Source organism: Arvicanthis niloticus, chromosome 2 (assembly GCF_011762505.2).
Source record: "Arvicanthis niloticus isolate mArvNil1 chromosome 2, mArvNil1.pat.X, whole genome shotgun sequence".
Lineage (NCBI taxonomy): Eukaryota > Metazoa > Chordata > Mammalia > Rodentia > Muridae > Arvicanthis > Arvicanthis niloticus.
This window is the reverse complement of record NC_047659.1, coordinates 143,988,367-144,014,677: the sequence shown is the minus strand read 5'-3', so window position 1 is coordinate 144,014,677 and position 26,311 is coordinate 143,988,367. Positions and strand designations below refer to the sequence as shown.

General features: G+C 41.0%; 2 protein-coding genes across 2 annotated transcripts in view; both read left to right on the top strand.

Moving 5' to 3' along the window:
• The first annotated feature begins 251 nt into the window (after window positions 1-251).
• On the top strand, window positions 252-13,316 carry LOC117703661 (uncharacterized). The gene is made up of 4 exons (XM_034495435.2): window positions 252-390; window positions 6,777-6,903; window positions 7,111-7,171; window positions 8,333-13,316. Exons 1-4 carry the CDS (start codon window positions 388-390, stop codon window positions 9,291-9,293), a joined length of 1,152 nt encoding a protein of 383 aa, XP_034351326.1. The 5' UTR covers window positions 252-387; the 3' UTR covers window positions 9,294-13,316.
• A 1,495-nt stretch (window positions 13,317-14,811) lies between these two features.
• The window catches only part of LOC117703660 (uncharacterized), a 29,722-nt gene continuing 18,222 nt past the window's right edge, over window positions 14,812-26,311 (top strand). Inside the window, exons 1-2 of the mRNA XM_034495431.2 lie at window positions 14,812-17,579; window positions 18,363-18,475. The gene's annotated coding sequence lies outside the window, so the exon portion shown is untranslated. The remainder of the gene's footprint in view (window positions 17,580-18,362; window positions 18,476-26,311) is intronic.

The following is a 26,311-nucleotide window of genomic DNA, read 5'->3' as shown; positions in this document are numbered from 1 at the left end:
CAGGCAGTTGAGAAGCAGGGTTGTGAACTCTTACTTTGTCCCAGGAGCTTGATGGGAGGACAAATAAGCTATTGGAGGAGAGGCACTTGTGCTTCTGAACTTCAAATCTGTAGATCTGGAAAAACAATTGGCCAAAGCTGGACCCACTATGCTGTGTCTCTTTAAGAGACTCTAACCCGAAGTGTGGTGATTATGTCACTCAAGTGTCGCTAGCCAATCAGAACCTGCACATGAACCTGCCGGTCAGAAGAGGAGGCGGCACTTCCGGGTAACAAACCTGCGAGTTTCTTCCTGTAACTCAGCCGGCTTGAGTGTTTCTGGGTGAAACCTTCTGGGTGACTCTGCTGGGTGCTGTGAGCGGAGCTCGGCAAGCTCAGAACTGCAGACATGGTAAGTGCAAGCTCATCTCCCACGACCGGGAGGCGGAAGCGGCTTAGGAAAGTACGCATGTGTCGTGGGTCTTCCCGGTGTCTGGATGGTAAACAGCAGCCAGACACTTGCAGCCTCCTGTGAGGTCCTTTGTGGTCTCTCCTTGTACCCGGCTGTGGCCTCTGAATAACTTTGTTATGGGAGCATCTGCACAAAACTGGGCAGCAGTGGCTTGTGTGTAGAAATATACTCGGCATGATGCCAAACCTGAGAGCCCTGGTTTCTCCAGTTTCTTCTCCTAGTTCTGCTCTTAGCAATGAAGTGTACGTGTAAGTTCCACTTGGAGTTGGTATTGTGAAGGCTGTAAAAAGAAATCTCGTGTGTTGGGTATCACTCCAATATTGAGCTGTGATGTACAAGTGTAGAACTGATGATAAAAGGAATTACCAACATTTAGGAAATAGTAAGTCACACTAAGTAGATTTTTGTTTTGTTTTGTTTTATTTTGTTTTTCGAGACGGGGTTTCTCTGTGTAGCCCTGGCTGCCCTGGAACACATTCTGTAGACCAGGCTGTCCTTGAACTCAGAAATCTGCCAGCCTCTGCTTCCCAGGTGCTGGGATTAAAGCAGTGAACCACCAATGCCCAGCTCAGTAAGTAGAATTTATCTGAGGTAGGAGGAATTCCTGTAAAACACCTGACAAGTATGTAGCATGCTAAAAATGCAGTCCTGTTAAAAATCAGTATTGTAGTATACATGTTTGCTTACCAGGATTGTCCAGACATTTGTCCTCAAACCTTAACAAAGGGGACAAATCTGATTTACAGTCAGCCATTAGGCTGATGGTAATATCAAAGAACAGGCCCCTGACAAGCTGCTCAATGAGGCATTACAGGGTCACAGCCAACATTAAGGCCTGGTATGCCATGAAGATCCACTTTTCTTGGGAACAGCATAGTTTTGCCACAAGGGCAGGACTACACCTGGTGACATCTCTTTGAAAAGGACAACACTGTATGATCTGGGCTGGTCCAGTCAAATAAGTCTTGATCCTAATGTATGGAGAATTGCATATCTCCTTCCTAAATTCTAGCCCCTTAACAGCCTGGAGCCTTAAGCTTCAGGAGCTTTACCTAAGGACCTGGGGTATTGAATAGAAAGCAGTGCTCTTTCTCCTAAGCCAGAGTTAGGGTTGGCAGAGGTTGGATGCTTTGCAACCAGGGTGTTTGGGGAGGAGAAGCTTCAGATCCTGAGCTTCCAACTCTTTCCAGCATAGGGTGATATGGGTATCAGTCCCAAGTCCACTGTGGGCTTGGTCAGTAATGGATTCCCTTGTGCAGAGTTGTTTTATTCCACTTCTCCTGAGTTTGTCCCAGTGTATGATAGTCACTGCTGCCTTCCTAGAAGTCTCCATCTCGTTCCCTTTCTCCCCTGTAAGTAACACACAAGATGCTACTATTAAGAAGCTTACTTGACATGGACAGAGCTTGTGCAAGGTCTCCCCACCACAGCTGCTGTGCATTCTACCTTCTACATTTCCTATCTTTCTCATCTCCACTTCCAACTCAGGAGCCCATCACTGAAAACTGACCTGCAAGCCTGGCAGTGGTGGCACATGCCTTTAATCCCAGCACTTGGGAGGCAGAGGCAGGCCGATTTCAGAGTTCAAGGCCAGCCTGGTCTACAGAGTGAGTTCCAAGACAGCCATTGCTATACATAGAAACCCTGTCTCAAAAAACTGAAAAGAAAAGAAAACTGACCTGCCATTTCAGGTCTCTGGTGCACTTAATCAATGATTCTGGGGATCTTTGCTGTGTAAATCTCAAGTAGGACTGACAGTCTCTAGTCCATATTGAAATTGTTCAAAATAACCTGAGTCCTGAACAGGAAACAAACTTATGGATGACAGTATCCAAAATCTGTTTTTGGTTGGCTCCTCTTTGAGCATTAGTCAGAGCTGATTCCATGCTGTCCTTAGGGAGATTGTTCCTAATTGATATGTTAATGTTGTATGTGGAGTGATTTCTTTCTGGGGTGATATATTAATTCTGGAGAGCTGCATCTTCTTCCTTTTATAGAGATGTTTCTAAGACAAGCTCTGTTGACTCAGGTGGCCTTGATCTCTGTCTGTTGCTCCCCAGGGCAATGACCTTGCTTTTTGCTTCATGAAAATTCATAAATTCTTGAATTAAAAGAATGCAGCACAACAGCATTGTAAATGTGCTCATTTGAATCATATAATGAACTGTCCATTTCTTCCATTTTCAGATGAGAACAGGAGGAATGGTTTATTCACTGTCAGGTGACACAGGGCAGGCAATAGCTGGATCACAGACTAAAGTTTATGAGAGTCAGCTGCAGGCGTCAGAATTCTGGAGTAGGACCTGATTCAGGCAAGGTGAATAATTTTATAATTTCACAGTGTATATTTAATATTACATAAAATTAAATTAAACTAGATTGGTGGGTGTTTCATTTGGGTAGCTTAGCCTGAGCCAGTGGATAATGAAGTTTCTTTTTAGGACTGGTATTATATAGATATGAGCAATCCTAGCTGACATATTTAAGTTGGTCCAAAAATTTAAAACACATGCCATTCGATGTAGCTGTGTGTGTCACCTTATAGATCTCAGCACTTAACACTGCACATGGGGCAAGGACAGTCACTATCCTATTAATGCCATTACCTCTACCAGGAAGGGTCTGCTCTTTTTTGAAGTCAGTATACCAATATGGTTTTTCATTTATATTTATCTTTTTAAAAACTCAATTTTGTTATTAGTTTTTAAATTTCATTTTCTTTATTCATAGGTGCTCTGATCTCTTACTTGTTTTGATTATCCAATGTTTCCCAGAACATTAATTTAATTAAGAAATTAAGAATTTCATTCCTTATTCTAAAGAGATTTTCTATCTGCCTGTTTAGAGCAACATCTCCTGTAGCTCAGGCTCTCCTTATGCCATGCAGTTAGGACTTCCTTTGAACACCTGAACCTGCCTCTGCTGCCCAGTGCTTGGAAAACAGTCCTACAACTCCTTTCAGTCTGGCTGCAGATTGATCAGTGAGACAAAACCACCAGGGAATGAGTGTTGTCCAACCTCCCCGGATTAGGGGTGAGGGGATTACAAATAAAGAGGGACCTGTATAAGAACTGAGTTCAGTGACCACAGATGAAGCTGGAATAATTGCAGCACAGACAAGGAGGAGGAAGAAGGAAGGTGAGGCTGTTTTGCTTTTGCAGTAGTTGTCATTCGCCATGGGCAGTCAAGTAAGCAATTTTAGACAGTGAGTTAAATTCCACACTGGCCATCTTGACTTCTCAGATCAGGATAACGAGGAATCTAAATGAGGAACAGAACTTATATCTAGAAACCAAATTTCTGTATTTTCACTAGTTCAAACAAAAGAAGATCTAGACAAACTGGTGTGGCTGTGCCTAACAGGATTGTTATTATTCCTGTGTGAACAGACACAGTGTAAGAGAAAAGATGTGAGTGCTACTTGGTGCACTCTAGTATGTATGTTTAGTTTCTCAAAAATACTGGACCATAAAGTGTGTTTTAACTCTTAAAAATAAGCTTTGAGAGTATAATCATCATTTCTTTCTTCTGCTTTCTCTCTGGTGTTAAGTCTGAAGCTCTGGGACAAGGAGCTGAGGGGCCCATTTAACAAATCAAAGCAAACCTGGCTGGCTGGGTTCTCTCAACAGACCACAGTCCCTACCTGTTACAGAATATTGATGACATACCTCACCCTCTAGCCAGGAGTAGGGCTGCCAATCTCCCAGCTGTCATTCCCTATGCCATCCATCCATTTGGGGCCTGGTCTTTTTCATTCAGGTCTCTTGGTCTGGCTCTTCATTCTCCCATCCTACCTCTCCACAAGGTTCAATATCATGTCAATTCTAAAATTGTCCCAGATATAACTGGGTCTGCCTATGTTCTCTCTTTTGTGTATACTAAAATTTCTACTCAACCATATCTAGAAGCAGTGATGTCCTATAATTTTTATTTCTTCTTTTTTTCATTTCTCTCCTATTATCCACTCCTAGCTTTAAAATTCATAGCAACTTTTTAATTGTTGTTACTCTATGAATTTGATTGCAGTTTGGCTGCAGATCTTCCCCAGTATGAAGCAGAGATGGCTGCACTGGACATTGCATGTATAATTGAATATGCTAAGAAAGGACCCTGTGCCTTTAACAAGGAAAATAAGTGCTCTGGGAGACTGGAACATCTTAATAAATGCAAATTTCCAAGACAAGGGCTATGTCTGCATTTAGGGTGGAACAGCAGAGCTTCGATGACTTCAGCCTTCTGAGTCATTTGCTCTGTGGTCTCCAGGTAGAGCATCTGCTACTTACTATCCTGATGCCCAGCTGAGTTTTCCTAGGTAATGAGGAACTCAGGCAGGCTTATCAATCATGACCACAAGTGGAAGGTAGCTTACAGGTATGGGGAGCTGACACAAGGCGGCTCTTATCCTTGCAGCCATTTTGAGCCATATACCCTGACAAGAGTCTTGTTTACAATAGCCTAGAAGAGCTGAGCATACTCTGATAACATCTTGTTTTAGATACCCAGGATTTTCCCTACGGTGTGTAAGTCTTAAAGGTGTAACTTAAAGGTGTAATTTAGAAATAAGACTTAAAGGTGTGACTTAAAGGCATGACTTAAAGGCTTGGCTTAGAAGTGAGACATATAAAACGCAAGAGGCTGACAGAAGAAATTATTAGACACTTGCACTTGGAAGAGTACTTCAGACTCGACACCAGAAGAAAGCAACTAGGAACTAGGCACTTGGAAAAAGACTAGTGACTGAGAAAAAAAACTAGCAACTTGGTACTAGGAACTAGGGACAAGGAAGTAGGATTAGGACCCGAGACTTGGGACTGGAAACTAGGGACTTGGAGAGAGAAAGAGAGACTGAAGAATAAACAGGATGGAATCACACTCTGGTCTCCCTTCCTCCCGTCTGTCTTCACTCTCCTTCTCTCTTCCTAAACCTGGACCTGTGGACCAGAGCAGCTTGGGGCAGTGTGGGCTCTAAGAATTTAGCCCCCAAGGCTTTTGGCAGTGCTCGTTCCAACATTGACAGAGTGGTTCTCAACATTTTGGCCCCCAGATGTGGGGCAGTGCAGTTCTCAACATACAGGTTCTTTACAAGATTCACCTCAGATGCATGTGTTACAAGCTATGCAAGAGACCACGAGCCATGGTGGTTGTGGCCATCTCTATCACCAGGACAGGAGGAACAAGCCAGCTGAGGTATTTAACTCAGATCTACTGGTACTAAGAGGGACCATGGTTCAGAGTGTGGTTCTGTTGCTCCATGTAGTGATAGTAGCAGAGGCCCCTGTCCTTTGACCCTTCCTGAGTGTGGATTACCAGGGAGGGTCTGTAGCCCTTTGAGTGGCAAGGTGTGAAACTTAAATGTCACTATCCAGTGTGTACACATAGGCATTGCTTTTTGTGTGCAGTAGGATGACATTGCAAAAGTGGAGGTTTGAGTTCTAGAATTTGTGAACCTTCTATATTCAGTTTTGTGTGACTCATTTTATAACTAATTTAGAAATTAATAATAAAAGAGGTGTTAGGGATCATACTTCAGAAACATTAACTAGACTCCTTTAGACATTCTATTACCTCCAGTAATAATGGCATGGTACACAGAAATTCAGTTCTTGGTTACAAAAGGAGCTTCTGAGATGTAGAAGTCTCTCAGGTGTGTTGGGTGCTGTTTTTACTTTATTTGTGTACAAGCACAGGTAACATTGGTGAAGTTCACATTTTATGGTGTAGTTCCCTCGGTTGTTTTGAAGAGAACTTGAAAACTGGTCACATGGAAATGGGCAGAGGAAGGTTTTTCTTATATTGTGCTACAGAGGGTTGGGCAACTGTGAGAATTTGGTCTTGGGTAACAGATAGTGTGATGGGTCTTTGGATAGACTACTTACTCTTCTGGAGGACTGGACTGCAGTTGACTAGGGAATTTCTGCCCATAGTTCAGAGCTCAGACACAGAGATGGGGTAAGAAGGGAAGGGAAGACAGAAATGGTCTTTTGTATCTACAGGAGGCCTGGACAGGTGAGAAGAAACTGCAGTCCTAAGGGCACCCTGGGGTATTGGGTCTCAGGGAACATAAAGTGAGGAAGGTCTGGCAGAATCCATGGGTCCATAACCAACATCTTAGTACAGAGGCATCAGGTTCCCAGAGATCACTTATTTGCTTCTACATTTACTTAAGTTTTTGGGTTTTCTTTTTAACTGTGAAAGACTGTTTGCTTATTGTATTAAAAAGTCCTATGTGGGTGGCAGGAAAGTCAGCAACTATTCATTTTGAAGTACACATTCACACTGTTGTTGGAATCATGCTTTCTTATGTACATATATACTGGACCTTTTAGGATGTAGTGACCTTTGATGACTTGCATGTGGACTTCACTCCTGAAGAGTGGGCTTTGCTGGATCCTTCTCAGAAGAGTCTCTACAAAGATGTGATGTTGGAGACCTATAGGAATCTCACAGCTATAGGTAATACAGTGATTTTTTTTTTTCACTTTTAAAATGTAGGCACATCTGTTTCTTTGTTATTGTTACTTGTTTTTGTAGTTTCAGTTGAGAATGAGGAAGAATGAGGTGAATGAATCAGAGATGGTTCTAAAGTTCCCGCAACTCAATAACTTAAATGTTGCCTGTTTTCCAATAATGTAACCTACTTTCTCTGGTACCATATTTTAGGCTACGTTTGGGAAGACTATTCTATTGGTGAACATTTTCAAAGTTCTAGAAGACATGGAAGGTAATTTTCATGTGCAAGGTGATAAGATAATGCCTATGATTAAAGTTTAATATGTGATACAAGTTGTAAACAAAAGCAATAGGGTAAAATATGCACTGCTTTAAGTTATACATGATTATTAAACTTCACAAAACCATGAATGTCGATGGCAGACATCCAGTTTATATATGCAAGGTGTTCCTTTAATTTCAAAAATACAGAAAGAAGGGCTTAACAGATATGTCACTATTTGAATCAAGCTCAGTAGAGCCATGCTCTAGAACTGCCAGTCTGTTCAGTCTCATACCACTTAGCTATTGCAAAAGGGAAACACATTTATTAGGTGATAAGTATATGTCTAAAGCCTTATAATAAGCAAATAATCCTTAGTAAATCTGTTGTTAGTCATATACTTGTAATAACATTGCTAAATGAGATGGACAGTTTATGAGTTTAAGGATGGTTTTGTGGAGAAACTTTAATCCCTGTACCACGTCAATATGAGGGGAAAAGTCAAGCTCTGTGAATGTAATGTGGAACTCTTTCATTTGTTGTTCTTTTTTAAAATATGGATGTCATAAGTCTTGACGGATACAAGCATCTGAGCATAGAGTATTGAAAGAAGCAACATACCTTTCTCTGTTATAGAACAATCAGAAGATAGATAGCACTGCCCACATTGAGTAGACATTTCTAAATGTGCTAAAAGTTTATAAATAATTAGTTTCCCAATATTATTGAGGATATTTACCAACTCAAACTGCTGAAAACCTTTATGAGAATTAGGGAAGTAGACATTTTTTTCTGTTAGCAGTGGTTTATATTACCAGTGCAGTATTATTCACGTGATAGCAAAATTTGTGAATGCAATCAGTGTGCAAAAGCTCTGAATTCTTCCTGTTCTCTTAAGATATGTGAATAACCTCTTATTTAAAAAAAAAAAAAAAAAAAGGATGCTATTAATGTGAGCCAGGTAGTCAATACTCTTCCCATTTAATGCATTTTTAAAGATGCAAACCAACCATGAAGGAGAATACCTTTGAATGTTAACAAAGTGATATTACGTTAAAATCAGATTACCCTTTACAATTTAGTCAAGTTGTAAATGAATTCATACAGATAAAAACACTCCTCAGTATAATTAATATGAGAAAGCTTTTACATTTGCCAATTTCTTTGCAGGCATGAAATAAGTGGTACTGGAGAGCAACCCTCTGAGATTACTCATTGTGGTAAAGCTTATGCATATCAGAGTCATACTCAAAGGCATGAAAGAACTCATAATGGAGAGAGACCCTATAAATGTAACCAATGTGGCAAAGCCTTTGTACGAAGAAATGATCTCAAAAATCATGAAAGAACACATACAGGAGAGAAACCTTTTGAGTGTAACGAATGTGGTAAAGCTTTTGTACGAAGCAGTTATCTCCGAAGCCATAAACAAGCACATTCAGGACAGAAACCCTATGAATGTAACCAATGTGGTAAAGCCTTTATAGCAAGAAGTGCTCTGAAATATCATAAAAGAACCCATACTGGAGAGAAACCCTATGAATGTAACCAATGTGGTAAAGCCTTTGCAGGAAGCAGTGGTCTCAAATATCATAAAAGAACACATACAGGAGAGAAACCCTATGAATGTAACCAGTGTGGTAAAGCCTTTACAGGAGGTGCTGCTCTCAAATATCATAAAACAACACATACAGGGGAGAAACCCTATGAATGTAACCAATGTGGTAAAGCCTTTGCAGGAAGGAATGAACTCCAAATACATAAAAGAACACATACTGGAGAGAAACCCTATGAATGTAACCAGTGTGGTAAAGCCTTTGTACAAAGCAGTCATCTCAAACAACATAAACAAACACATACAGGACAGAAACCCTATGAATGTAACCAATGTGGTAAAACCTTTGCAGCAAGCAGTGGTCTCCAATGTCATAAAAGAACACATACAGGGGAGAAACCCTATGAATGTACCGAATGTGGTAAAGCCTTTGCAGGAGGCACTGCTCTCAAATATCATAAAAGAACACATACTGGAGAGAAACCCTATGAATGTGACCAATGTGGTAAAGCCTTTGCAGGAAGCAGTGACCTTAAAATACATAAAAGAATACATACAGGGGAGAAAATGGATTAATGTAACCAATCAGGTCAAACTTTTTCACAAATCAGTAGCCTTAATATACATAGAAGAACACGTATTTTAGAGAAACCCTTTGAGTGAATCCAATGTGGTAAAGGTTTTTCACAAAGCAGTGGTCATCACAATCATAAAAGGACACAAACAAGCGAGCAGTTTTTGAATGTGAGCAGTGTGGTTTTAAACCTTTTCACAAAGCAGTGTCGCCCAAATATATAAAGGACCATATACTGGAGAGAAACACTGAATATCATCAATGTTCTGAAGCTCTTCTATGTCCCAATTATCTTCAAATACTTAGAAGGACATGTACTGGAGAGAAGTCCTCTGGACGTAACTAAAGTGGTAAAGCCTTTGCACAAAAGAATCATCTCCTAGTACATCAAATGATACACACTGAAGAGAAACCTTATGAATATAAGCAGTGTGGTTAACCTGTTGCAAGTACAGTACTTTCCAAGTAAATAAAAGAAGACACACTCAAGAGAAACCCTGTGAATGTCATCAGCAAAAGAAAGCCTTTGTATATTTCAATCCTCTTCAAATATGTAAAAGAAGACATACCTGTGAGAATCTCTATGAATGTAAACAATGTGGTAAAACCTTCATATGTCAGTCATATTCAGAGGCACAAAAGAAACCATAATGTAGAAAAATCCTTGAGTGTTTTCAATATGATGAAGCCTTTGCACACTTCTATAGTCTTCATCACCATGAGACAATCCATACTGTGTAGAAATTTATGAATACATTTAACATTGTGAAGCCTTTTCAAATTTCCCAAGTTTTCATCAGCATGAAAGAGAAATCCCATGAATGCATTCAGTGTGGGGAAGCCTTTGTACATTTTTACTGTCTTCATCATCATGAAAGTACTCATAATGGAGAGAAAGTCTATGAGTGTAAACGATGTGGTAGAGCCTTTCTGGTGTGGGGTCCTCTCAGATCCAACACCACTCAGTCTCAGGTAATGCAAGTGACAGGAGTTTATGGTAACAAAGCTGCTGCTGGTTCATGACATACTTGGAACATAATGTGTGACTTGTAACACACACATTTCCCCCAGGTGAGCCAGAATGTTTCAGAGCTGGCATCCTGCAGTCCAAAAGGTTAACCCACAATTATTAATGTCTGAAAGCACTGCAGGAACAAAACCAGATAAGAGCCTGAGCAAAAGGAGGTCCAGTGACATGCCCAAATTGAGGTCCATGTCAGTGGGTGGCCCCGAGGTCTGACACTATTACTGATGCTATAGTGTGCTTACAAATAGAGGGCTGTCATGACTGACTTCCAAGAGGCTCAATAAGCAGGTGAAAGAGTCAGATGCAGATATTTACACCCAATCAGTGGACAGAAACTGGTGACTCGTGAGGTTGAAATAGGGAAAACCTGGAAGAAGTTTAGGAGGAGGGCGACTATATAGGAAGTCAAGCAGTCTGAACTAACGTGTACCCCTGTGATCTCTCACACACTGAGCCACCAACCAAGTAGCATAAACCACCTGATAACAGAGCAGACTACTGGGTCTGGACTCAGTCAGAGTAGATACACATGACCTTCCAGAATCTTGGGGCCCCAGGGAGTGGGGAGGACTAGTGGGGTGGGGGTTGTGCATAGGAACATCTTGAAAACTGGGGGAGGAGGAGTAAGATGAGGAAGAGTTGGAGGGTGGATAAGCAGGGGTATAAAATATGAATTGTAAAAAAAAGATTGAACAATAAATGAATAAGAAAAAAGAAAATTATAAAAATAAGGAGAGAACACCAGAAATTTCTGTGCCAAGTTACATGTAGATTTTTTCCAACAATCAGGGTTTAGGGATAGGGGCTTACGTAGTTGACAGTTATCAACTGTTATAGAATGTGGGTTTTACAGTTCAAACAATCATATGGATTTGTTCTTTGGTGGTAAAGAACAGGTGTTATGTTTTGAAAGCCTGGAAATTGGCTTATATCATAAGCAGAAGGAAATTTAATTGAAGTTAAATACATATGAAAAGATGTTTGTTCAAGTTACGTAAAGGGAAAGGATATATATCCATAGAGATATTAATCTCCATGGAAGGCAGAATTTATGTATGCATACATAAATAAGTTTGGTGGTTATGATATTAAAACCCCTCTAGGATAGAGGTTGAAATAGGGCAAACTTGAACAGGAAAGAGCTGTTAATTGAATCGATCTCTACCTTTGATGATTGTGTGTTACTGGAACAAGGACATGCTATTATGGGAGAGAGACTCTATAATTGTGTTAGTAGGGAAGAAGAAAAGTCTTTGGACCCCTTCCAGAGTGATATGGATCAGATATTACAGGAGAACTCCTCTGAAAATCTTGGCTAAAGGAAAAAAAGTTTCAGAAAATCAAACAAGCAGGAGTCATGATTTGCTGATTCCTCCACATGGAAACAGCCCTATAACTAGCCTAGACATAAAAAGTCTGTAGACAAACCTTCAGATAAAAGTAGACGATTCATATTGTTGTTTATGGAACACTTGTGATCAACATGCCATCATTCCTATGGCATGAGTGAAGATTTATTACAATTGCTTATTGATTAAATTAACTTAAAAGTACAGTTTTCTTGTACCTGCTCAAATCAGAATCAAAAATTCATCCTTAACTGAACAGTGCACTTTGCACAATCCATAGAAATATCTTTTTTGTTTTGTTTTGTTTTTTTTAAGACAGGGTTTCTCTGTGTAGCCCTGGCTGTCCTGGAACTCACTCTGTAGACCAGGCTGGCCTCGAACTCAGAAATCCGCCTGCCTCTGCCTCTGCCTCTGCCTCTGCCTCTGCCTCCCAAGTGCTGGGATTAAAGGTGTGTGCCGGGCCCATAGGAATATCTTAATAGTACTGAAATCCTTTATTGCTACCCATGTCCGACCCGCGGAATAAGGCAACGGCAACCGTGTTCTTCTTCAAGCGGTTTATTCAGCTATCCCTGTTTATTCAGCTATCCCTCTCTCCTTCTCTTCTCTTCTTTTGTCTCTTTCCCCAGCTCCTGCAGCCCCTGATAATCATTGCCTTGATCCTATCAGCAGCTGCCACAAAGTCACTAATTGGCCACTCTCAATGATGCAAGGTGGGGTGATTGGGTAACCACACCTCGCAGCGCATACAACTCCATATATTTTCTCTCAAGCAATGCCTATGCAAAGTGCCACCTTGTAATGGCGAGAGCAGAGCCGCTTCCCACAATCCTTGTAAGATTCATATATTGCAGAATGTCCCCCTTGTGACTAGATTTATTGGTGGGGATGCTGAGATGACGTGTTGATCCAGCTACCTGCCTCCTGATGCTGGAAGAAACTGGTGAAATATTTTGGATTAGTTCTATTGCTACTTGTTTTAAATCAGTTCCCAAATTGCCCAAGAACCATGCATTTGTGATGATGTGCATTCTATCCTCAGCTGGTTCTAATTGGTAGACTTGCACAGCCACTGTCAGGGAGCAGAGGAAGTTAACCAGTTACTAATATGCCCTATATTTGCCTATCAGTCATTTTCAATAAATAAGAAAATAACCATCTTGTAGAGAAGCCCTACCAATGAAATTAATGTGATAAGGCCTTTTTACAACACAGTTATCCACAAGTGCATAACACATACTGGACAGGAATCCCCTGAATAAGCAATTGGTAAATCATTTGCATGCAGCCATATTCTCAAATACCATGAGAAAGTCATACTGCAGAAGAACCTATATTTGAAGTCAGTGTGGGAACGTTTTGCAATTTAATGTTCCTTTGTACAAGTGTAATATATTCACTGTATAATCAGTCTTAAATTCTTTGCCCGTCACAGTAGCCTTTGAGAACATAAGGCACCACACTGAAGTGCATTTATAACTCTAAAGGATTTGGTAAGATCTATAGCCAACACACAAGATTATTTTTCAGGAAAAAAATGTGTCAACAATCTATTCAAGCTGTATAATGCTATGTTCCTCTATATTTTGTTTGAGATTGTAATCTTATTTTTCTTTAATTACATTAAATTTCTTAAGTGTCACAATTTATGGCTGTGTATTAATGCATTCTCTGTTGCTGTGCTAAAAACCCAATGTCTAAAGCAACTTCTTAAAAAATTTAATTTGGCATATGGCTTTGGTGGGGTAGGAGATCACATGAGATGTCACAACACAAGTGCTACAAATTCCCTTCAGATGTTGTGATTTGTTACGTAGTATGACTTGGATGTCAGTCATTACTCAAGGATACATTTTTTTTGTTTGTATTTTTTTCTTTGTTTTTTGAGACAGGGTTTCTCTTTATAGCCCTGGCTATATATAGTCCTGGAACTCACTCTGTAGACCAGGCTGTGCTTAAACTCAGAAATTATTATTAGAGGTGGAATTATATTTGTGTAGCTATCTTCTTTTGGTGTTGTTGGAAGATTACTTCCTTGTTTTTTCTAGGTTGTAGTTTCCTTCCTTCTGCTGGCATTTTCCATCAATTCTCCTTTGCAGTGCTGGGTTTGTGGGAAGATACTGGGCAAATTTGGTTTTGTCATGGAATATCTTGGTTTCTCCATCTATAGTGATTGGGAGTTCTGCTGAGTATAGTAGTCTGGGCTGGCATTTGTGTTCTCTTAGGGTCTATATGATATCAGTCCAGGATCTTCTGGCTTTTATTGTCTCTGGTAAGAAGTCTGGTGTAATTCTTATATGTCTGCCTTTGTATATTACTTGACTTTTTCCCTTGCTGCTTTTAGTATTTTTTCTTTGTTTTATGCATTTGATGTTTTGGTTATTATGTGACAGGAGGTATTTCTTTTCTGGTCTAGTCTATTTGGCGTTCTGTAGGCTTTTGTATGTTTATGGACATCTCATTCTTTAGGTTGGGGAAGTTTTCCTCTATAATTTTGTTGAAGATATTTACTGGCCCTTTAAGTTGGGAATCTTCACTCTCATCTATACATATTATCCTTAGGTTTGGTCTTCTCATTCTGTCCTGTATTTCCTGGATGTTTTGGGTTAGGAACTTTTTGCATTTTGTATTTTCTTTGACAGTTGTGTCAATGTTTTCCATGACTGTGGATGTCAAGAAGTGCATATTGACAGGAGCCTGATACAGCTGTGTCCTTAGGGGTCTGCCAGAGTTTGACAGAGGCAGATGCTCACAGCTAACCACTGACCTGATCAAGGGGTTCGCAATGGAAGAGTTAGAGTGAAGACTGAAGGAAGTGAAAGGGCTTGTGGCCACATAAGGAGAGCAACAATACCAACCAACCAGAGATCCCAGGGTCTAAACCACCAGCCTGGGAGCACATAGGTTGGGACCCATGGATCCAGCTGTACATGTAAGAGAGGATGGCCCTGTCGGGCATAGGTGGGAAAGGATATCCTTTATCTCATGAAGGCTGGACACCACACGTGGGGGAATTCGAGGGTAGGTAGGTAGGAGTGTGAGGTAGGCCCGGGCACATCCTCACAGAATCTGTAGGAGGGGGTATGGGATAGGGGATTCATGGGTGGGGATGAGAGGGGGAAATGAGGTAAGGGCATAACATTTGAAATGTAAATAAAATATCTAATAAAAACAAAACAAAAGGATCAAGGCCAGTGGGCTCTGTTAGTTTACTTGTAAAGTTCTTATCCCTTACAGATTCTACAGTTGCTCCTGCAAATCATCCACAATACTCCTGGAGCTCCCGCCAATGTTTTGCTGTCAGTCTCAGCTTCCATTTTGGACAGCTGCTGTCTAAAGCCTCTAAGAGGACAAATATGATAGGCCCCTGTCTGTCAGCATGATTAAGTATCAATAATAGCATCAGGGATTGGTTCTTTTCCATGGGATGGGTCTGAAGCTGGACTAGTCATTGGTAGTCCATTCCCTCAGACCCTCTTCCTTCTCTGTCTCTACACTATCTGTAGGCAAGAAGGTTTTGTACCTGAGTTAGTATCATCATTCCTTCACTGAGAGTTCTGCCTGGCTACAGGTGGTGGTCACTTTAGCTCATATCACCCACTGCGAGGAGTGAGTCTCAGCTACAGTCATCCTCATAGAATCCCTGGAGCCTCCCCCATTCCAGGTCTCTGTTATGTTCTAGAAATGCCTGTTTCCAGCCTGCTGCTGATTCCCATTCACTCTCTACAACTTCTTTCCACATACAAGATCTTCCAACATTCTCTTCACCTTCTCTCTCACAATGTTACCTCTGTCCATCGACATCTCAAGACTGTTATTTTCCCTTCTGAACGGGATTCAAACATCATCTGTTTTGACCTCCCTGTATTTCAGCTTCATTAGGTTTCTGGATTGCAATATGGATGTTCTGTACTTTGTGGAAACAATCCACTTATAATTGAAGATATAATCTGCATGTTCTTATGAGTGCGTTACCTCACTCAGGATGATAAATTATAGTTCCATACATTGTTGTTCTTGTTTTTAATAACTAAATAGTATTCCATTGTACAAATGAACCATTTTTTAAAATTTAATTTTATTGTTTTACTTATTCATTTTACAAACTGCTCACTGCTCACCTCCCAGTCATCCCTCCCACAATACTTCACCACAGCACTGGAGGCATTAAGTAGGTACCAGTAGCAGTTGTTCTGGTCCTACTTGTATTCTAATGCTATTTACTGCCTCTCAAGATCTTGTTGCCCCCATAGCAGATCCTCATGTACTCCAAGTGATGGTATGTAAACCTTTCTTCCCAATTAAAACTATTGGTTAAATAAGACAACAGCCAATGACTGAGTGCAATAGAGAGAAGTAGGGTTTGAATTACTGGTCTATGCTTCTTAGATAGACTCTACAAGGAGAAGGAAAGAAGAAAAGAAGAGGAGGAGGAGGAGAGCATTAGAGACCAGAAGGCCTCCATGATTTCTGATGGACCAACAGCACATACCAGAGTGATATATCTCCCAGGATGCCAAACTCTTGTGGCAAAAATAACTCAGAGAATTTCAAATCACAAGTTTTTGTGAAGCACAGTTGAGACAGGGGCCAGATGAGCATTTAGAGATTTTGATTAGGACTAATCCCCCAGCAATTACACACAGCCTAATAAACAAATCTCATTCTCTTAAAGGTAAATGGTGATAAGTTTAATAACTATTTCATAGGTACCAGGTTCAAATCTCAGCTATGACTTCTAGGGTTAGTCCTTCCCTCTGAATCACAAATTCCCCTGAAGACTGAACACATAAATCAAATGCCTGACAGACATATGAGTGCAGGTCAGGCAATGTGCTCTGAGACCTATTTTAGATTCACTACATGTGTGCTGGCTTAAGAAGGCACCATCAGGATTGTGGGGCATCTCCCTGCTATACAGGCCTGAACACTAGCTCTGATACAAGGTCTGCTCAATTGTCTAGCTCTTGATTGATAGCATCCCTCAGTCTCAGCTTCTGTCAGGCAATCTTCATTTCTCCAGCCAGGAGACAGCAGATTCCTATTCTGCTAACTCTGACATAGCTCACAGCAGTGTTGGTGAGCAGGCACACCCTCCAATCTGAAACCAACTCAGAAGGAGGTTATGGGACTCAAAGGGTTCTCTCTGGGGTTTTATAAGCAATAACTGATTGCTGACAGAGAGGAAAATTCTCTGGTGGAGCTGCCTGCCATCTGTGTAGAGAACTCCAGGGATTCAGCTTCCCCAAGTCATCACCTCTGTTGGACAGCATGGGTGGCTTTGTTAGTGATGTAGCTAGCTCACTATGTTAACCATGTTCTTGCCACCTCAATAAACATTCTCCCCTTCGCTGGGCTTGAAATCACTTAGGAGGTACAGCTCTGGGTGTGTTTGGGAGTTTTGAGATAACCTTAAATAAAAAGGAAGAGCCACCTGCATGTGATGGCTGAAACTGGAGGCCCAGCTTAGGCAGAAGGTGAGAGGAACACATTTCATCTCCCTATGCTTTGGACCACAGATCCAATGTGACAGCCACCTTCCACTCCTACCCTTCTCCCACTCTTCCCCACCTGCCTCCCACTCTTCCCAACCTGCTTCTCACTCCTCCTGACCTGCCTCCTACTTTTTTCTACCTACTTCCCACTCCTCCCCATCCTGTCTCTGACTTCCCACCTTGCCTTTCCCAACATGATGGACTTCCAACAAACTATGAGCCAAGATAAACCCTTCCTTTCCATACTTCTAAAATACTTTTTGGGTATTTATTTACAGCAAAAAGAAAAGCCACTGATGCACCATCTCCTTTTCTCTCACCATCCCCTATCCTGGAGAAAATGAAGTCTTTTTACATCTCTCCAGGAAACAGAGCAACAAACACCCCACTCATCACTTGCTGTAACCATCCTTCTGGGTGAGTGCCTGACCTAAAGACAATTTCTTGGGTAGCTGACACATAAGAAGCTCCCTGGACATTCTGTGAGCTCTCACTGCCATGGAGCCAGGTACCCAACTCAGTGTTGGGATGTCAGCACAGGTGCTAAATAGGAAGACTTCAGGGATATGTCTGCCCAAGTACAAAAGTGGCTGCAAGGGTAACAAGGACAAACGTGACAGTGTTCATACAAAGAAGAACAAGGCAGGGACTTCTCCATAAGGTGCTAGCTTGCCAATTCCCCTGGGAAACTGTGGGTCAGGAAAGTGCTTGTTGCCCTCTTTTGGCCACCTCCAGTATTGCTCAGATAGAAACAAGAAGTGAAGTAAAGTTATTTCAAAGATGTCTTTGATTCTATAAATGACCAAACCAGCTCAGTCAGTCAACGGGTTCTCAAGGAAAGGAGCAAGGTTGGCAAAGAAAAGGACAATCAGACAACACAATAACATGTTCTATAGCTGAAGGCAGGTGTTCTTCCCTCCCCCAGTGTGCTTTTATAGCCTTTTAGGTATATACAAAGAATATGGTCAGTAGTCAAGGAAGAAACAAGAAAATAATCAAAGTAACCAAACAAGGCAATAAACTAAGTCCTGTGGTCACTAGGTTTAGAGGTTTATCAGGATGATCAAGATACAAGGAATACAGTATATTCTTCAGATGTATTTGCCTTGAGCTTACTTGATTGTCCTACCCCAATGTCAAATTCCTGCCAAATTCCTAGAAGTAGCCCCAAAAGCTCTCCACATAGAAGTTTCTTTTCAGACTTCTGGTCTGGGCTCGAGCACTGAGTGGATCACCGATGGCAGCACCCAACCTCACAAAATCCAGATGAAGCAGGGCTACCAGGAGCTCTAACCAGGGCAGCAGTATCTCAGGTAAGGAATCAGCAACACTCACCCCAAACAGGTAGTAGCCGGGACACACAGGGACCCAGGAATTCACTCCTGGCCAGGAGCACTGGTACCTTCTAGTCTGGGCCTGAGCGCTCAGCCGAACCTGGGAGATAGGTCTGCACCCAATCTCACAGAATCCAGAGGAAATGGGACTCTCAGGAGCTCTAAGCCCAGCAGTATCTTAGGTAAGGAAGCAGCAACACTCACACCACATAGAAAGTATCTGGGACCCACTGGGACACAGGAATTCACTCCTGGGCAGGAGCACCAGTTCTTTCCTGTCTGGGCCCGGAACACAGAGCAGATCCCAGGAGGCAGCTCTGTACCCAACCTTGCAAAACTCAGAGGTGGCAGGGCTCCCAGGAGTTCTAACCTGGGCAGTATCTCAGGTCAGGAGACAGCAATATTCTACCCAAACAGGAAGTAACCAGGGTAGAGTGAAAAATTATAAAGACCATTTTATAAAATATATACAGATTTTTTCTTAACCTCTAGACCTGAGCAAAAGAATGCAGGTTCCAGAAAGTGGAACTGAATGTAAGATTTCAGGCCTTCACTGCCCCAGGATACATTCCAGGAAGAGTACATTATCTTTGAGCCAGAGGACACTTGCTAAACTAAAATTCCTCAAGCCTCAGGGAAGAGAACCCACCCATGAGTAGGGAAGGCCCAAAGCAGAAAGACACATTCCTGACTACAAAGAAAGATGCAAGTCATCTGGGGGTGGGGGGGGCTCCAGGAACTGGCTGACCACAAGATGAATGGTTGGGCGAGGTTACATCCTTACAAAAGATAAGTGTACTTTCTACTATTTTTATGTTATGTTTCCTTGGTTACCCCTCCCCCCACTTGAAATCTTCCCAGTGTTCCAGAAAGCTGTAATTTAAGTCTAACTAGATGCTCTGCTAACCCAGATAAGCTTCTGCCTACAGGAACTGCCCTCCACCCTCACTGACTGATACAGCCTGCTGATGTTCAAAAATTGTAAAGCAACCAATCATCTGTAACCTCGCGAAAATTCTTCCCTTTCCCCACCCCATGGTATAAAAAGCCCCTCAGCTTGCTGGTCTTTTGTCAAAATTCTGCTCCTGTGTGGGCAACCAGTTTGACCTTGGCTGGCCAACTCTCCCTAATAAACCTCTGCTGATTGCATGCAGGTATGGTGTCTTGCAATTTTTGGGTGACTGTGATTTCCTGAGACTTGAGTAAAGGGCCTCCTGAGTTTGGGGGTCTTCACCGGGACCCATAGGGACCCAGGATTTCACTCCTGGCCCAGAGCACTGGTTCCTTCCTGTTTCTGCCTGAACACTGAGCAGATCTTGGACCTCAGCTCTAACCCCAGCAGCAACACTCATCCCAAACAGTTCTAACACAACCAAGATAATAGGAAAGACAAGGCTCCAGTCAGAGGCAGCTCAGGTAGCACCGAGGAGATCCAGATGGTGAAAGACAAGCTCAAGAACACAAGCACCAGCAACCCAGAGTACTCAGCTTCATCAGGACCTAGTTCTCCCACATTAGAAAGTCCTGAATTACCCATATCACCAGGAAAGCAAGAGTCAGATCTAAAATCACTTCTAATGATGATGATAGAGAACTTTAAGAAGGACATAAATAACACCCTCAAAGAAATTGAAGAGAACACAGATAAACAGGTGAAAGCACTTAAAGAGGAAACACCAAAAGCCCTTAAAAAATTACAAGAGAACACAACTAAACAGGTGAAGGAATTGAACAAAACCATCCAGGACATAAAAATGGAAGTAGAGACAATCAAGAAATCACAAAGGGAGACTACCAGGGATATAGAAAACCTGGGAAAGAAATCAGGAGTCATAGATGCAAGCATCACCAATAGAATAAAAGAGATAGAAGAGAGAATCTCAGGTGCAGAAGATACCATAGAAAATATTAACACAACTGTCAAAGAAAACACAAAATGCAAAAAGTTCTTAACAAAAAACATCCAGGAAATTCGGGACACAATGAGAAGACCAAACCTAAGGATAATAGGAATAAAAGAAAGTGAGGATTCCCATCTTAAAGGGCCAATAAATATCTTCAACAAAATTATAGAAGAAAACTTCCCTACCCTAAAGAATGAGATGCCCATAATCATCCAGGAAGTCTACAGAACGCCAAATAGACTAGACCAGAAAAGAAATACCTCCTGTCACATAATTAATAATCAAAACACAAAACGCACAAAACAAAGAATTTTAAAAGCAGTAATGGAAAAAGGCCAAATAACATATAAAGGCAGACCTATCAGAATTGCACCAGACTTCTCACCAGAGACTATAAAAGGTAGAAGATCCTGGACAGATGTCATATAGATCCTAAGAGAACATAAATGCCAGCCCAAGATACTAAACCCAGCAAAACTCTCAATTACCATAGATGGAGAAACCAAGATATTCCATGACAAAACCAAATTTACACAATATCTTTCCACAAACACAGCACTACAACAAATAATAGCAGGAAAGCACCAATATAAGGAGGGCAATTATACCCCAGAAAGATCAAGAAAGTAAGCCTCTTCCAACAAACCCAAAAGAAGATAATCACACAAACAATGCCTCCACTGTTAACAAAAATAACAGGAAGCAACAATCTCCTCTCCTTACTATCTCTTAACATCAGTGGACTCAATTCCCCAATAAAAAGACATAGGCTAACGGGCTGGATACACAAACAGGAAGACAAGGGAAAGCCCACACTCACATGAAAATTGAACTATACTCTACTAAATGATAATGTGGTCAGGGAAGAAATAAGGAAAGAAATTAAAGACTTTTTAGAATTTAATAAAAATGAAGACACATCATACCAAAACCTATGGGACACAATGAAAGCAGTGCTAACAGGAAAATTCATAGCTCTAAGTGCTTATAAAAAAACTGGAGAGGGCATACACTAGCAGTTTGACAACATACCTGAAAGCTCTAGAACAAAAAGAAACAAATACACCCAAGAGGAGTAGACAGGAGGAAATAATTAAACTCAGGGCTGAAATCAACCAAATACAAACAAAAAGAACTATATAAAGAATCAATAAAACCAGGAGCTGGTTCTTTGAGAAAATCAACAAAATAGATAAACCTTTAGCCAGACTAATCAGAGGGCAGAGAGACAGTATTCAAATTAATAAAATCAGAACTGAAAAGGAGGACATAACAAAAATCGAGGAAATCCAAAAAAATCGTCAGATCCTACTACAAAAGCCTATACTCAACAAAATTGGAAAATCTGGATGAAATGGACAACTTTCTAGACAAATACCAGTTACCAATGTTTAATCAAGAGCAGATAAACCATCTAAACAGTCCCATAACCCTGAAAGAAATAGAAGCAGTCATCAAAAGTCTACCCACCAAAAAGAAGTCTGGGACCAGATGGTTTCAGTGCAGAATTCTATCAGACCTTCAAGGAAGACCTAATACCAATTCTTTTCAAACTAGTCCGCAAAGTAGAAACAGAAGGAACACTGCCCAATTCATTCTGTGAAGCCGCAATCATGCTCATACCTAAACCACACAAAGACCCAACAAAGAAAGAGAACTTCAGACCAATCTCCCTAATGAATATTGATGCAAAAATACTCAATAAAATTCTCATGAACAGAATCCAAGAACACATCTCTGTGTAGCCCTGGCTGTCCTGGAACTCACTCTGTAGACCAGGCTGGCCTTGAACTCAGAAATCCCCTGCCTCTGCCTCCCAAGTGCTGAGACTAAATGTGTGTGTCACCACTGCCTGGCTAGAGAGGTCCTTTTTCGTATGAGGCTGCAGCTTGTGTTCTACTGCAGGCCAAGTTCTCAGAATTTTCTTCTTTTCTTTAAGATGGAGGCCAGTCCCAAGATGGTGTAGGTTTGACCATTCAAACCCCCAGAGTTTATATGTTTCAAGGATCATGGATCCCAAAATGACAGTACTGTTTTGCAGATGTGTGCAGCTTATAAAAAATAGAGGCTCCTTTAAGAAATAGATTGCTGTCAAGTACTCACATTTTATAGTCATTTTATGTTTCTATTTGATGACTAATTCTTTACCTCATACCCAATTATGAAGCTAGATTCCCAACACTGTCCCCAAAGTTGCCTAATGTGATGGAATACTTCTCCTGACTATATATACTACTGGAATATACTTTCATTCTTTGTATCACATGTTGCAACTGACTGTTAAAGACAGTAATCACCAAACAGTCTTTGCATGTTCCCTTTTACAACAGAGTGCCAGGTACAAAATGGACTTGGTGGGGACAGAATGACATGTTTCCTGCCCTTAGAACAGGAACAGTGGATGTGGGCCTTCGAGAGTGTCAATGGCAGCTATGAACATAGGCTTGTTTGCAAACTAATGTACGTATTTTACATTCATCCTTTAAGGAATGTTCTCCATGTCAACATTAATGAATCCATGTGGATCAGAGACAGGACAAGTTCTAGAGGCAAAGGTGTGGCTAATGTCTCAGCAAAATGGTAAATGTTCCCTGCCCGGTCTGCTCCTGTGTGGTCACCAGATTCCTCCCAAGACATCCTGAAGGGTCCACTCAACCCAGAGCGTTAGTAGGATGACCCACATACTGCCCTACACCCATAGTTGGGTGCCGAGAGCGCTCAGATTCCAGCAGATACCCAAACCCCCGCCCCTGAGGAATAGCACTCCCCTTCCACCCCTCTCCTGGATCTGAGGCCTGGTGCAGATCCCTGCCCAGTCTGCTCCTGTATGGTCACCGGACTCCCCCCAAGACATCCTGGAAGGTCCACTCAACCCAGAATGGCAGAGGTACCACTGAACCCAGAGTGGCAGAGGAACAACTGAACTCAGAGCGACAGACAACATATCCCTAGACATCCTAGAGGAGCCACTGCACTCAGAACAGTGGACACCTTATCCTGAGACATTCTATAGGAGACACTGCACCCAAAATATCGGACACCTAGCTGGTCTGCTCTCTTGGCGACACCATATCCTGAGTCATCCTAGAGATGCCACTGTACTCAGAGCAACTGGAGAAGATCACAGAGGCATCTGGACCCGAAGGAGATCAGAAACAAGCAAGATAACTGGAAAGGCAGGCTTCAGTCAGAGACATCGAGTAGCACTAGAGTTAAACAGATGGCGAAAGGCAACCGCAAGAATGTAAGCAACAGAATCCAAAGTTACATGTCATCATCAGAACCCAGTTCCCCCATCATAGCAAGCCCTGAACACCCCCATCACACCGGAAAAGCAGGATGCAGAATTAAAATCACTTCTCATGATGATGATAGAGGACTTTAAGAAGGACATAAATAACACTCTCAAAGAATTTAAGGAGAACACAGGTAGACAGATAGAAGCCCTTAAAGAGGAAACACAAAAATCCTTTAATGAATTGCAAGAAAACACAACCAAACAGGTGAAGGAATTAAACAAAACCATCCAAGATCTAAAAATGGAGGTAGAAACAATTAAAAAAAATGACAAAGAGAGACTACCCTGGAGATAGAAAACCTAAGGGAAAGATCAGGAGTCATAGACACAAGTATCACCAACAGAATACAAGGGATAGAAGAGAGAATCTCATGTGCAGAAGATACCATGGAAAACATTGACACAACTGTCGAAGAAAATGCGAAATACAAAAAGCTACTAACCCAAAACATACAGGAAATCCAAGACACAATGAGAAGGCCAAACCTAAGGATAATAGGTATAGATGAGGGGGAAGACTCCCAACTTAAAGGACCAGAAAATATCCTCAACAAAATTATAGAGGAAAACTTTCCTAACCTACAGAAAGAGATGTCCATAAATATGCAAGAAGCCTACAGAGCTCCAAATAGTTTAGACCAGAAAAGAAATACCTCACGCCACATAATAATCAAAACATCAAATGTACAAAACAAAGAAAAAATACTAAAAGCACTAAGGGGAAAAGGTAAATTAACATATAAAGGCAGACCTAAAAGAATAACACCAGACTTCTCACCAGAGACAATAAAAGCCAGAAGATCCTGGAATGATATCATACAGACCCTAAGAGAACACAAATGCCAGCCCAGACTACTATACCCAGCAAAACTCTCAATCAGTATTGATGGAGAAACTAAAATATTCCATGACAAAACCAAATTTACAAAATATCTTACCACAAACCCAGCACTTCAAAGGATAATTGGTGGAAAACTCCAATGCAAGGAGGGAAACTACAACCTAGAAAAAGCAAGAAAGTAATCTTCCAACAACCCTAAAAGAAGATAGCTACACAAACATAACTCCACCTCCAATAACAAAAATAACAGGAAACAACATTCATTTTTCCTTAATATCTCTTCATATCAATGGACTCAATTCTCCAGTAAAAAGACATAGACTATCATACTGGATACATAAACAGGACCCAGCATTTTGCTCCATACAGGAAATGCACCTCTGTGAAAAAGACAGACACTACCTCAGAGTAAAAGGATGGAAAACAATCTTCCAAGCAAATGGTCCCAAGAAACAAGCTGGAGTAGCGATTCTAATATCAAATAAAATAAATTTTCAACCAAAAGTAATCAAAAAATAAATAAGGACACTTCATATTCATCAAAGGAAAAATGTACCAAGAGGAATTCGCAATTCTGAACATCTATGCCCCAAATGCAAAGGCACCCACATACATAAAAGAAACTTTACTGAAGCTTAAAGCATGCATTGCACCCCACACAATAATAGTTGGAGATTTCAACACCCCACTCTCAGCTATGGACAGATCATGGAAACAAAAACTAAACTGAAACTAACAGAAGTTATGAACCAATTGAACTTAACTGACATCTATAGAACATTTCATCCTAAAACAAAAGAATATACATTTTTATCAGCACCTCATGGTACCTTCTCCAAAATAGACCATATAATTGGTCACAAAACAGGCCTCAACAGATACAAAAAGGCTGAAATAATGCCTTGTACCCTATCAGACCACCATGGACTAAGACTTGTCTTTGACTTGGACAAAAACAACGGAAAGCCCACATACACGTGGAAAATGAACAATGCTCTACTCAATGATAACTTGGTCAAGGAAGAAATAAAGGAAGAAATGAAAGACTTTTTAGATTTAAATGAAAATGAGGACACATCATATCAAAATTTGTGGGACTCCATGAAAGCTGTACTAAGAGGAAAACTCATAGCTCTAATTGCCCACAAAAAGAAACTGGAAAGAGCATACACTAACAACTTGACAGAACACCTGAAAGATCCATAGCAAAAAGAAGCTAATAAACCCAAGAGGAGTAGACAGCAGGAAATAATCAAACTCAGGGCTGAAATCAACCAAGTAGAAACAGAAAGAACTATACAAAATATCAACAAACCCAGGAGCTGGTTCTTTGAAAAAATTAACAAGATAGATAAACCCTTAGCCAGACTAAACAAAGGGCACAGAGACAGTATCCAAATTAATAAAGTCAGAACTGAAAAGAGAGAGATAACAACAGAAATTGAGAAAGTTAAAAAAAATCATCAGATCCTACTACAAAGGCTTATATTCAACAAAATTGGAAAATCTGGATGAAATGGACAATTTTTTAGACAGGTAGCAGATAACAAAATTAAATCAGGAGCAGATAAACCATCTAAACAGTCCTATAAACCCTAAAGAAATAGAAGTCATTAACAGTCTCCCCACCAAAAAAAGTCTAGGACCAGAAGGTTTTAGTGCAGAATTCTATCAGACCTTCAAGGAAGACCTAATACCAATTCTCTTCAAGCTATTCCATCGAATAGAAACAGAAAGAACACTACCCAATTCATTCTATGAAGCTACCATTA

Coding starts and splice junctions, on each gene's coding strand:
- LOC117703661 (XM_034495435.2), top strand. Junction 6,904..7,110: donor TAGGAATCTCACAGCTATAG/GTAATACAGTGA, acceptor ACCATATTTTAG/GCTACGTTTGGGAAGACTAT. Junction 7,172..8,332: donor AGTTCTAGAAGACATGGAAG/GTAATTTTCATG, acceptor ATTTCTTTGCAG/GCATGAAATAAGTGGTACTG.